Genomic DNA, 13,544 nt, shown 5'->3' with positions numbered 1-13,544 from the left:
TTTTTTTTGAGACCATAAAAAGATGGGTGTGAAGGCACAAAAAGGGAACTTGAGATCCAATTGCAATAATTACTCATGCAATTGGCTTCTTTCTATGTGGCATTATATAAACCTCCTGAGTACCAAAGAGTTTATCTTTTACAAAAGAGAACTCCTATGTCATTGCATGGCACAACCACTGCTTCCTTAGACCTTTCAGGAAATGATCCTCAAATATTTTTCACAAACTCTATAGGGCTTCCTACATTAAAATATAGCAACAAAGATCAAGCCTAAAATAACTGCAGGATTGCTGTGATGAGTTGTACTAGTTCCAAATGACCGATTTTCTGCTTGAAACAATGGGACAAAGGACATCATCCCATGGACACAGTCAGTTTCACAGTGATGGACATACATATGTGGATGTATGTCTACAAGCTGTGATCAGTCCTAAGAAAATGAACATTAGAATCGGGTTCAAAACCCACATCTCATGATTTCTGGTTCTTATTCAGCCAAAGCGCTGAGCTGCTTCATCTTACACATTTTGGATCTTTCTTGAGAGTTGTTCGGGGTGCAGCATGATAAGGAAAACCAGATATTTGGCTGGATAATGTTATTCAAGGTATAGGTGACACACTCATTAAGCTTCCCACCACAGGATAGCTGAGATCTGCTGCCATAGAGAGGACTATGGTCCAATGAATGACTGTCAGAGTTCAGTTTTCAAACTTTTGGGAATAATCTGATCATAGCTTTTCCTTCTTGTTACATTATAGGACAGGAATTTAGAGTATTCAGTCAACAGGCTCTCCCAGTAACAGGTGATGTCATCCATTTGCAAGTGGTTCATGATAAACTGGCTTCCCCTAGAGACAAGATTAATAAGAACATTTAAAGGATAGCATCTAATAACACTAATAGTATACACATGAGTGCTTACCTTGTGCCAAGCACTGTTCAGAGTACTTTAAATGAATTAACTCTTGATCCTCAGAATCATCATATCCACGCACATCATTTAGCAATAGAACTTAATATTTTTTTTCTTAAAAACAAACATGCAAACAGGGCTCAGAAAAAGTACTTGTTTAGTTACCTCAAAGATTTCAGTCTACTTCTATAAAGAATGAGTTAAGGACATGTGTGAATGTGTGTGTTTTCCCCCAGGAGAGCTTTAGTTCTGATTTTCTCTGTATAATAAGGATGAAATCCAGATATCACCTGGTAACAATATTCATATAACTTTAGGGAAAAATGGGGATGGATGATAAAGTGGGAAAGGAAAAATGAACAGAACTTACCTTTCAGCAATTTCTTGAGCTATGTCGTCATTTGCTTTTACAAACTGCAACAGCTCCCTAAAATGGAAAGAATTATTAAACTCTGAAATATAGACCAAGCTCACTAGTACTAAGTCAGAAAGACCATGACCGAGATCCACAGTTAATCTCTCAGTATGTGGATTATTGATTTTTTTTTTTTTTTACAGGAAAGATATCAGGTCTTCACAGGAACAAAATAACAATGACAACAAGAAGTCCCCGCACAGGCTAAAAGGCAACCTATTGTAGTTTGGGGACATATTTGAGAAGATACAGAAATGTCCAATGATACACATTAAAAATCAATAGTGAAGAAAAAATTTCCCTCCTGTCCCCTGCTCTGGCGCCCTTGTGTTTCTGGCCCCTCTCCCTACCTCTCCCATCATGAGAGAAAATTTGCCTCAGCTTCACTGGGGTCAATTCTCATGATGTATCTGAAAGTCTCTCTGACAATATAATAAAATTAAATATTCCTATCTTTAGTCTTTGAGAGATTAGATAGTTCTCACACCACATACTGTCTGAATGTTACATTTTGAAACAGCACTAGAGCACTGTTTCAAATTAAATCTCACTTATAGACTAGTTGGATAATAATGCGATAATACCTATGTGAACCAAATAAGAAAAAAAAAAAAAAGCTTTCGATGGAAAAAATCACCAAGAGTAAATGCCTTAAATGGCTGGAGACTTAGAGGCAGATTATGGGAACTCTGCTTGGGAGAGAGTGGCTTACTGGACATTGGAGAGATCTGTTTTGACTGGGATATAGTGAACCCACGGCTTCAGTTGTGGATAGAAGAATTCCAGCCACTCATCACCAACATGGAAAACAAGTGAACCACACAGGAAAAGGTGCTTGAACCGGAAACTTGCAGCTACACCTCGAAAATTAAATAGGTACCTGGGAAAGAAAGAGCAAAATATACTTGATACTATATGCCTGCTGCCATAAATATGACCTTTTTTGTTGTTTTTCTTAAATCCTTCTCCCCTTCTCTCCTTTTATGACTCCTCTCTCTTCTATGTTCATTTTTTAAGGACACATCAGCATGTCCCTGTGGGGTTTCCATAAACTCCTTGCTTTTCCAGGGGTTATAGGTTATTCCCATGAATGTCAGGATGAGAGGCAAAGGGGGATACGTTCTTCAAGACAGAGCTAGACAGAGCCAGGAGCTAGGTGCTGGGTAGACAGGATATGGGGCTCAGCTGGAAATGACACCTCACCCTTTCCTAAAAGCTATTCCAGGCCTTGTGTCTTGAACTCATTGTTTCCCCCCGCACCCCCCAGCCTTGTTTTTCCCCTAGAGTACCCCATCTGCATCAAAGGCATTCCCTGTTCCCTCTTATGAAATCTGGAGAGGATAACCAGGCATGCTTAATCAATGTTCAAAGAAAATCCCTGGGAAAAAAGCTATCTTAGAAAGAACATTTTCTTTTCAACATTTCTTACACATACCCCTCTCTTGAACGAGAATTGCTTCTACCCTGTCGTTTCTACTGTATAGTGAAATTGGTATTCATCTCTCTCCATCACCCCACTGTTCCCCTCCTGACCTGGTTTTACCTGTTCATCTAATTCTTAGTGCTAGCATTTAAATATAAAATTTTAGTTATATATACTTTATTCATGTTGAACCTTAAACTGTTCTATTAACCTGATAAATAGTTCATCTAACTTCAGCTATTGGCTGGGTAGGGTGTGGACAGAGGAAATCTTATCACTTTGATTACTAGCACACAAGCTCTGTGGAAGCAGGGACCATATTTCATTGTCTCTGCACTCACAGAACTCAGGCCCGAACCCTGTGCACAGCAAGCTCTTAGTAAACGACAGGTAAATGAATGATTGTGACTTTCATAAACCATAGCCGGGCCCTGGTACTAAAGTTCTCACTCAAAGTAAAGCTATTCCAAAAGCAACAGGGAAACCAAGAGTCAGGAGTCTGGGTAGTCTTACTTGTATTTGCAGTGATCCACAAGATGGACATCCTTAGCGGCTGGCTTTCCCAAGGTGTCCTTTAAGTGAAAAGGGAGTTATTGATATTAGTAGTAATAGCATTTATTGAAGACCTTTGTGCAGCAAGCATTGGTAAACATTCCATCAACAGGACTTCGTAAGTCTCATGATAAACATACTCTGGAACCATAATTACCCCATTTTATAGATAAAGAAGCCAAGGTTCAAGAAGTTAGGGGACTTGCTCAGGGTCACATAGCCCTAAGTTGTAGAGCTAGGATTTTAACCCGGGTCTATCTGATTTTAGATTTTAGATTCCCCTGGAGCCATATGAACTCAGAGGTCATGGCCTGCAGCACATTTCACTCTGTAAAGTGGTAGCTGGTGGGCTCAGAGGTGTAGCCCACACACAAATCTTGTTGGCATGCAAAATATTTGAAATAAATATTCAAATCACTGCCAACATTTTACAGATGGTAGCATATTTCTTACAAAAAAATCCAGATTTCCAACTTTTTTTGTAAAAAGACAGAGAAATATCTGGTAAGCTGGACTCCTATTCCACTTGGCAGGCATAACTGGACCTTTAGCACTCTTTTCTGCTCACTTCCGTGGCCCCTTGGGGCATTTGAGTTTAGACCTTGATCTACATATATTCCTTCCACCTTAGCAGATGGTAAACTCCTTGATGAGGGGAACAAGGCTTGTTTGCTTTCCCACCCTCCCACAGTAGATGATGCCTTGCTGAATACATACAATTTTTCATATTTTACTTTTTTAACATGGATTTTAAACTTCAAATAATAGATACACACATCTCAAAGAAACACTTTGTTTTCTCCCTAAGAAGTTTAAATTTTTTTTCTTGTATCATCCTCATATGGTATATGGAAAATTCGGATGAGTATATTTTGGGCTTAAAATTCTTTGAATAAGGTAAGAAGTCACAGAGTTAAGAGGACAGGGATGGACTGAAGAAGCCAGTCATTGCTGGCTTCACCTTGGGATCATTTTGGGAGTTAAACAAATTAAGATGCCTGGACGTTATGCCCAGAGATTCTGATTTATTTGATTCATTTTTAAGCTCTCAGGTTGGATTGTGTAGTCAGGGTTGAGAACTACCAGTTTAAACCAGAGGTTAGCAAACTATAGCCCATAGGCCAAATTTGGCCCACCGCTCATTTCTGTATACAACCCATAAACTAAGAATATTTTTACCTTTCAAATGATTGCAAAAATCCAACGAAGAATATTTTATGACACATGAAAACTACATGAAATTCAAATTTCAGTGCCATAAATAGTTTTATTAGAACACAGCCATGCTCATATATTTATCTATTGTCTATGGCTGGTTTCACACTATGACAGCAGAGTTGAGTAACTATAACAGACACCTCACAATCCACAAAGTCTAAAATATGTACCATCTTGCCCTTTACATAAAAAGTTTGTGACCTATGGTTTAAACCTTCAAAGTAGTATAAAACACTACTGAGAATATGGGCCAGAAAAGCAATGTGAGTTTGAAAAAGAATAATTTACATGTATGCCAAAACTAGTTCATGGAACTTTCTCTACGTTCATCACACCAATGACAGGAAACCTAATCTGAAATTCTACTCAGGTGGCAATGTTCTTCGAGTGAGAATGTTCACTGCTGTAGTTTCTATTCAGATGATTAGTGATTACTTTCATAGATTTCCAGGCCTGGTTTTTGGTGTACTCTGCATCAATAAGTTTTGGATTTTTCCGAGATAGGAGAATGAGAGGATCTCGTTCTGGACTTGTCCTATAAAAGAAACACATGACATAAAAAACTAAGTGTCCTACACAGTAACACTTCTCGTTCTTTGGAAGCTAAGCATTAATTGGACCCAACGCAATGCTGGTATGCACGGATGGAAAACTCATTGGTTACTTTAATAGTTGGCGGGGCGGGCGGTGGGGAGGGTGAAATACTAGATACTGCAGCATCTAGGTAGTCCCAGGCTGTCCTCACTTTACCATTCAGGGATGGGGAGTATTTGGCCCTCCTTGGCTTGTATCTATTTTTTAAGATTATGTTGTTCTGGTCACTAGAGCCACATCCCAGGGAATGATTTCCCTTTAAGGAGGGTTCATGTAGCCTCGATAATCATAGCTATGTGACTAGGTAATCACCAGTCACTGAAACAGCTACATGACCTTTGTCGTGTATGTTCTATAAAGTCCAGTATAATATTTAAATTAAAAAAGAAAACTAAAAGGCTTAATACCCTGACAACTATATTGAGAAAAGGTCTTAGCTATGGTCCAAGTAGCAGACGGTCTTGACATCTGCAGGGTCGAGGGACCCCCTGAGAATCTGATAAGAACTGTGGAACTCCTCTCTAGAAAAATGCACATATCCTCCTATAATTTCAAGGAAGTCCTAAACTCTTGAAGTTCACACATGTATTCTAAGTTAAGCATCTGTGATCTCAAGATCTGAGCATCAGAGAAGTTGATAAGTAACAGTACGCAGTGGCTATTCGGCCTGTCTGAATTCTGAAGCCCAAGTAAATACAAGGTGGGATCTCTGACAAGGACTCACTGAGAAAACTACAAAACCTTTTCTCTTCAGTCTCTTTTGTATTTATCTGTTCAACACATTGTCACTGTGTACCGATGTGGCAAATACTGTCCTTGGCATTAGGGATATGGAGCTGAATAACATGGAAAGGGGTCCTCTCCAACCTTTTCCCTTCTCTCTTCCTCTCTTTCTTCCCTCTCCATTTTCACGAGTCTCAATCTGTGGTCTCTACCACTATTTTGGCAGCCACATGGTCAGATGGAAAAGGCATCAGGAGATCTGTTTATGGTTCCTGCTCTTAACTAGCAGAGTGACTGGACAAGGTCATAAGGCACTCTCAGGAAACTGTACTCTCTCAGGCAAGAGGACAGTTCATCTCTTCAATGTTATATACTCAGTGCCCATCATACTCATGGCCCTCTGTTAGTATCTGTTGAATCACTGGATAAATTTTACATCTTTGAATTGCAGTTTGAGAAAGAATGATTTAGGCAAACTGAGCTCTTCTCTAGTATAAAATTCTGTGATTCTACTTTTTTTTCTTAGTTATCTTAGCTTCCTTTTTGATCTAGAGTTTGTTACATCCTCAAAGCTACTTATATTTTACACATTAATTGAAAGAATATCTTTGTAAAATGTCAAAAAATATAATCACCTTGATCCTCGGAAATACGCAGTGGAATTTTTCTTTTTCCATGGCCACTGTGCTGCTGACCTAAAAATAGATTTTGGTTAGTTTCTATCTTTTTTTCTTAACTAGATAAGGATATTTTTAAATAATTTATGAGGATTAGTTCAGAGCTTTACATTTTTAAATAAGTCTGAGCCCGGCTATTCAAAAAAAAAAAAAAGCCCTAAAGGATATGTTCCCTTTTGTTATTACTTCATTCCTCTGGAGATGCTAGCCAGTAATATCTACAAATCTTCTGCTCCATTAATAAGTTAACAACATTGAAAGAAAAATTCCCAAACACTAAATGACATATTTAGGGCTGTTTAGTTAGGTTCAACAAGGATTTCTTCTCTACTGTATGTAGAACGCTATTGATGAAATTCATATGAAAAGAGAACAACAGAAAATATTAGAAATTGAATTAAGGACAAGAAAACAGATCACTCCCTGGCTTCATGTTTTAGATATGTAGGAGGTATCAACAGATTTAGTCTGATTTTGCAAGGCTCCCTGGTATTCTCAAAACTGTACTAAGTGCTCCGCAAAGACAAAATCCCTGAAACTCAGGTCTTCGAACACATTTCTACAACCAGCTTTCCTTGCTGAAACTACCAGCTTACAGATATATCATTCCTAACTTCTTCCACACAAACCTTGCACAGAAGTTTGTGTAGCATCTTCCTGTGAAAAAGGAGGGGGAGGACTGAATTGGAGTTAACAAGGGATCGGTGGTCTCTATTACTATAATAAGGGACTTAGGATATAAACATTTTACGTAGATATACTTTTCAGATACATAGGGTATCACATTACTCATTTCTCTCAGCTAAGAACACTGCTCCACATTTCCTGGTTTATCTTCTAGCCCTTTCTTGCTGGATCATCTTTACCTGATTCTTTAGTCCAAGGCCAGCGCTCTTTCTTGCTCTGCCCTGTATTCCCTCCCACCAAAATATAAACACTAGAAAATGGTGTTTTTGTTTTATGGGTTTTTCCCCCAGTAGAAAAATGATAGGTTTTATATTTTATATAAAATTCTAATGGAAAAACATAAAAGTGGAGAAATTATCATCTAATCTCCCTACTCACAGATATCCACCTTAAAAAATTTAATGTTTCAGTAAAATTTCCTTCCAATCATCTCTCCATATCAGGGTTCTCACCTGGAGGTGATTTTGCCCCTCTCCCTCAAGGGACATTTGGCCATGACTATAGACATTTTTGATTGTCACACCTTGGGGTCTGCTACTGGCCACTAGAGGGTAAAGGCCAAGGGATGTTATTAAACATCCTACAATGCACAAGACAGCCCCCTACAACAAAGAATAATCTGTACCAAAATGTCAACAGCACCAAGATTGAGAAACTTTTTTTCTCTATAACAGAGATCATACTATGCTTGCTGTTAGGTAACATTCTTATAAGGACATGTATCATAGATAATAACAGCCAACACCTATAGAGCACTTACTATGTTCCAGGCACTGTTCTAAGTGCTTTATACATATATTAACTCATTCTCACAACCTTATGAGGTTGGTGTGATTATTCTTACTTGACAGTTGAGGTTCTTGAGAGGTTAAGCAATTTGCCCAGAATTAGACAGCTAAGAGCTAGGGTTTGAACTCAGAGTCCCTGTTTTTTAAACCTTATACTACTTTTATTTTCCATTCATGCACAATACTCTATTAGATAGTTATGTCATGATTCATTTCTTATGGATGCACTTTTAGGGAGTTTCCAACTTTCTGCTTTACAAAACAACACTGAGTGAATATCCTTGTATACACCTCTTTGCTAACTTGTCTCAGGACAAATTCTAGAAGTGAAATGGTTGGGTCAAAGAATATACTGACTTTAAATTTTGATATATATTGCCAAACTACCCAACCAAAAAAAAGTATCAATTTATACTCATATATTTAGTATAAATATCCTTGGTCTCTGGGAAAGCTGTGTTTAATATACACAGACTTGAACCATGTATCATTTCTGTTTTCTTTCTCCCTCATTCTTGCTCCTCACCTACCCACCCCTCAAAAGGCCTACGTTAGGACTTTTTCTCCAGATAAGCTCTAACAGTGCCCACCACAGCCTGGTGTTACAGCAGCCTTCTTTGATAAATCTCTCCCCTGACCCTTGACAGGGACTTTAAATCTACAGGGACAATGAATTCTTCTACAGAGTGAAAAATAATCAATGGAGACAAACTCCCAAAATAGAAAAATGGCAGGCCGATATCAATGCAGATTATTACTTAAGTTTCAAGGTAAGAAATGAAATCACATAGCTAGAGATTCTGAGTGGACGGCTCTTATAAATAAAATTGCAATTATACAATCATTAATAAATTCAACTGAAGAACATAAGGAGAAGCATATTCTATCTCCCTATAAGTTGCTTATTAGTTTTCAAGGGGGAAAAACAGTAACTGCACAGTGAAGGAAACGGATAACACCTTGACCGGGTGAACAAAATTAATATTACTAATAAGGGAAAGATGGATGAAAAATCACTTTTTTACGTATAGTATTCAGAACAGTAACGCATACACTGAATCTGATCACACGGAAATAGACAAAACCAAACTGAAGAACGTTCTATAAAAAAGTAAATGTCAAGATTAAGAAAGAGGGAGACAGGCCGAAGAGCTCTTCCAGATTAAAGGAGAAAGAGACATCACAAGTACATGCAATATACGATTCTGGACTGTATCCTGTACTAGAGGGTAAAGTACTATATAGGACATTATTGATACAATTAAGTGTTGTGTCCTGAATTGGGTGATTGCAGTGTGGTTATGAAAGAGAACATCCTTGCTCTTAGGAAATCTATAATTAAAGTATTAAGGGATAAAGTCTCATAAAATACGCAACATGCTCTCAAATAGTTCAGAAAAAAACAAATTATGTATGTATTACATATGCAGTCCAAATGTCTATCGGAAGACATAATGAAGTAAATTATCATCCACACAGTAGAATACCATGCAACTGTTAAAAATAATGAGGCAGTTTCATAAATACTGACATGGAAAGATTTCTAAGACACACTGATAAGTGTGGAAAAAAATTGCCTAGGTTAGACACATTTAAATTTTTTATGAGCATGTATAGGTTTTATAATCAGAAAAAAAAGTTGTTATTAAAGATTTTACAAAGAAAGTAGATGTATAGCAGGTGGAAAAAGAATGTGAAAAGGGTTCTTGCAAGTACCTGAAAAAAAGAAAAGGATTAGAAAACACCAAGAACGACTTGGAGGAAAAAAGGTTAAAGACCTTTTTATTTTTCCCTCTCTCAAAATTATGTTCAAAATTAAAAGATAAATAAGATATGATGGCCTCAATGTCCAGAGAACATGGGCAACGTTAACTGGCAAAATGGAAAGAATAATGCACTCGGAAACCTGAAATTCAGGCCTAGATTGTCCCCTGGCCTTGATCAAGTCACTTAACCCACATGGGCCTTCATTCCCTCATCCCTGAAATAAAAGAATTGGACAAGCACAATTTCCAGTTCGAGTTCTATGAAGTATGAGACCAAGTTATCTTAAAAAATAATTTTCAAATTATGCCTACTAGGTAATGACTCATTTTTTAACCCGAAGGACTGTGGCCCCACATATTTCTCCAGAGAAGGGACATTTGCTTTATCCCCTTTGAATCTCCAACCACACTTAGTACAGGTGATAGATAATTGTGAAAAAAAAGTTGAATTAAATTATTGCTTCCCTTACATCTGAGGGAAGACTATATAGACTGTGTTTCTACAAGTTTGCTAATTAAGTGCCAATGTTGTTTGAATCATTAATGTAAAATGTAGCTAGGTAAGAAATACCTATAGCTTGAAAGACCCAGACAATCTAAATTCTAAAATGATGGCAAGAGCCAACAAGCCAAGGCATGTCTCAGTCATGTATCAGAGAGGATGTAGTGTAAGCTTGTCCTTGAGATACATATGGAACATTTATGCCCACCCCATTCCCACCTAAAGGACCTAGCTTTAAATTATGAAATATGTATCTGTTCCTCCAAGTAATGTTCTATCCTCTCCCATAACATGATCATTTTTTTCTAATTATGAAAGTAATTCACTCCTATTCAAAGAATCTTAAAAGTATAGAAAAATTTAAAGAAGAAAAGGCTCCTACAATCTCTCCCACAGAGGCACTGCTGATACTTTAAACTAGGTTCTTCTCCTCTTTTTCTATGGATATATAAATATTTTTATACACATACAAAATTGTTTGTGCTATACACAGTTTTGGTCTTCTATTTTTAACCTAAAAGTTAGTCATTTTAAAGAAAGTAATTGTTTACACTCTACTGTTTATTTCAAGAAGATCCACAAAGAGGGACAAAAAAAAAAAAACCTCTCTAAAGAACCTACCTTACCAGATCTTCTCTGAAGAGATCCCACCGTCCAAGACCTGTAGGATAAATTGGCCAAACGGCAGGTCCTCCTTCCCAAAAAGTCCAAGCAGGATACATAATATCATGGTACTCTGATGTCTTCAACAGAAACAGAAAGGTTATTCTAAATCAGTTTCGGAACAGAGGGAGAAGCAGCAAACTGCATTCATGCCACAGGATCTGGACAAAGGCCCTACTGTCACATTGTCAAAAATATATCTTCCCTAATCTGCAAAGTCTAGACTCTAGAAATTAAAAGGCAAAAATGACCATGGATTAAGATTCATGGGCTCACTAATGATAGAATTTGAAATCACATTAAAGGTCAATTTTTCCAGTTCCCCAAAGTTCTGTTTTTCTAGAGGACATACATTGTTATGGTTCTTAGTATAAAGAAATAACATACCCAATTCTGAATAATCATATAACTCTCTCATTTTTTAACTGTTATTATGCTTGGAGTATATACTGTCTTATCAGTTCTTGGTTATTTCCTAGATGGGTCTTTTGAGAGCAAGAATTAGGAAATACAGTGCAGTGGTTAAGGGTGTGGACTCTTGCAACAGATCATCTGAATTTGAATGCTGACTCCATCTCTTTCCAGCTCTAGGCAAGTTACTTAATCTTTCCATGCCTCAGTTTCCTTATCTTTATAATGGGAGAAGTAATCATATCAATAATACTATCTATGTAATAGGCTTGTTGAGCTCTCAATGGTTGGTCAATAAATTCTTAATTATTCAATGATCAGCGTTAGAAGTGTAGATGGGCAGAAAGGGGTGTTATCTCACATCTTTTGAAAAAAGTTTGAAACCATTTTTCCCTTTTTATGGTTATTTCTGTTAAAACTCTGGCCACTGATAAACCTCTAAGTCTACTGTTTCTTCCACTGAAATTACACATGCAGTGTGCCATTTGCCTTCTCTCAAATTCTTAAAAAATTGTATGTGATTCATCAAGCAGCTCTGAAATAACAGCTGCTCAATAGAAGCTGCACAATTACTACAAAGTTGACAGACTAAAATCTCTTTTGGAAATTAGGAGTCACTGGTTAAAAAAAGAAAAAAAGGAGGGAAGTAAAAATGAAAGGAAGTATACTGATGGTCATACTTAATTATCGACAGAAATAATAGATAAATAATGAACAAAGTTCTTACTGATTTACATGGGAGTCTGTTATCTATTCTTCTGGTAGGGTTTCATGACAAACAATGGGACCAAGCGCTTTTGAGAAATGAGGCTAAACCACGGAAAATGCAACACAAATGTAGCCTCAGCCCACTTGCAATACAGGAAATAAACAAGTCTAGAGAGAAAGTAAACTGTGATAAAGCGAAAGTGGGGATAAAAGATCCCTATGCTTCAGAAAAACCAAATCAGAGATGATGTTCCTGTTCTCGAAGTCTGCAGGGTTTTCCTAAACCCACTCCTCCCCCAGAGGCTCTTCCATCCATTCTCTTCTAGCCTCCCCGACCCCCATCCCCGAATATGTTCATACTCAGTCTCTAAGGAACCAAGGATCACCCCTGCTAAACACAGTTTTCAAGAACCTGAGCACTGGCAAGATAGTAATTGTCCTGAGTTCTCCAAGACCACAGGTGTGTCCTAGTACTCCTATCCCTCCATAACTAGACCCGAAGATCACCCCCTCACAAACTCCTCTCAGATATCCCAGTCTTATCCTCTCAATGAGCTGCTTGGGCACAAACTGTGTAGAGTTATCTAACACCTTCAGTTTCACTGTTAGCCATGCTGGGTCCCTGGGATACAGTGACAGATACGGCAGATGATACTCAATACTGTGTCTGAAGTATATTTTGTAGGAGCTCAACAAATATTTTTGAAGATGTTCCTAATTCCGTGCCCATATGCTTTCTTGGGTCACTCTCTCCCAAGGATCACTGAACCCCATCTCCAATGTCCTATAGGTTCCTCAGGCCTCTCTCATTCCCAACCATCCATCCCTAGCCCTATCAAGACTTAAGCAACCTCTCATTACTTACAGGTCCTCAACCCCATCTCCTCGGTCTTACTGCTCAACTACTGTGAAACTAACAGGAACAAAGACCCATTCCTGGATGGATCTCAGGCCTCATCCTCACCATTACCCATGAGACTCTGTCACAGGACAATCATCTCCTGGTCATAGTCTAGAGGACCACCCAGCGTCCCCTCATATGGCCCTTCCTGTACTTACCTTACTAAAGGAGAAGACTGGAATAGCAGGCTCCATCCACTTAGGAACCTGAGGATAATCTCGTACATTGATCACCATCTCCATGTCAGGGAGGTGCCCGATAACTTCCAAAATAAAATGTTCAACACCACTACACCTGTCAACCAGAAATACCACAGATTCACCTGAGCACTGCCTGCTCTAGGACAAGACCAGGTCCCATGCACACTGTTAAAGTAAGACAAGCCAGTTTTCAGATCAACAGCCTGCTGCAAAGCCTACTGAAAGCAATGCTATTAAAAGAATTATGCCACTCTTTCACATTGTACAAGCTATCTTCCCTAGCTACACTGCTCCAGCTTCCAATACTAAATACAATGTTCTAATTGGATCATCATAAGTTTGAAGGGAGTATTATTGCTACTCCTACGACGACTTCTCTATTCATTCCCATCTTTGTTTT

At 38.1% G+C, this 13,544-nt stretch overlaps 1 protein-coding gene across 1 annotated transcript in view; it reads right to left on the bottom strand.

Moving 5' to 3' along the window:
• POGLUT1 (protein O-glucosyltransferase 1) overlaps window positions 1-13,544 on the bottom strand; it is a 19,541-nt gene continuing 5,997 nt past the window's right edge. The window contains exons 4-11 of the mRNA XM_006905533.3: window positions 13,103-13,238; window positions 10,883-11,004; window positions 6,477-6,536; window positions 4,960-5,059; window positions 3,268-3,326; window positions 2,044-2,211; window positions 1,287-1,343; window positions 1-851 (exon numbers count right to left, since the gene is read on the bottom strand). Coding sequence (XP_006905595.1) covers window positions 695-851; window positions 1,287-1,343; window positions 2,044-2,211; window positions 3,268-3,326; window positions 4,960-5,059; window positions 6,477-6,536; window positions 10,883-11,004; window positions 13,103-13,238 — 859 coding nt within the window. The 3' untranslated portion in view covers window positions 1-694. The remainder of the gene's footprint in view (window positions 852-1,286; window positions 1,344-2,043; window positions 2,212-3,267; window positions 3,327-4,959; window positions 5,060-6,476; window positions 6,537-10,882; window positions 11,005-13,102; window positions 13,239-13,544) is intronic.

The sequence above is a fragment of the Pteropus alecto genome, unplaced genomic scaffold (assembly GCF_000325575.1).
Source record: "Pteropus alecto unplaced genomic scaffold, ASM32557v1 scaffold251, whole genome shotgun sequence".
Lineage (NCBI taxonomy): Eukaryota > Metazoa > Chordata > Mammalia > Chiroptera > Pteropodidae > Pteropus > Pteropus alecto.
The sequence above is the reverse complement of the archived record's forward strand: the minus strand, read 5'-3'. Positions and strand labels throughout refer to the sequence as shown.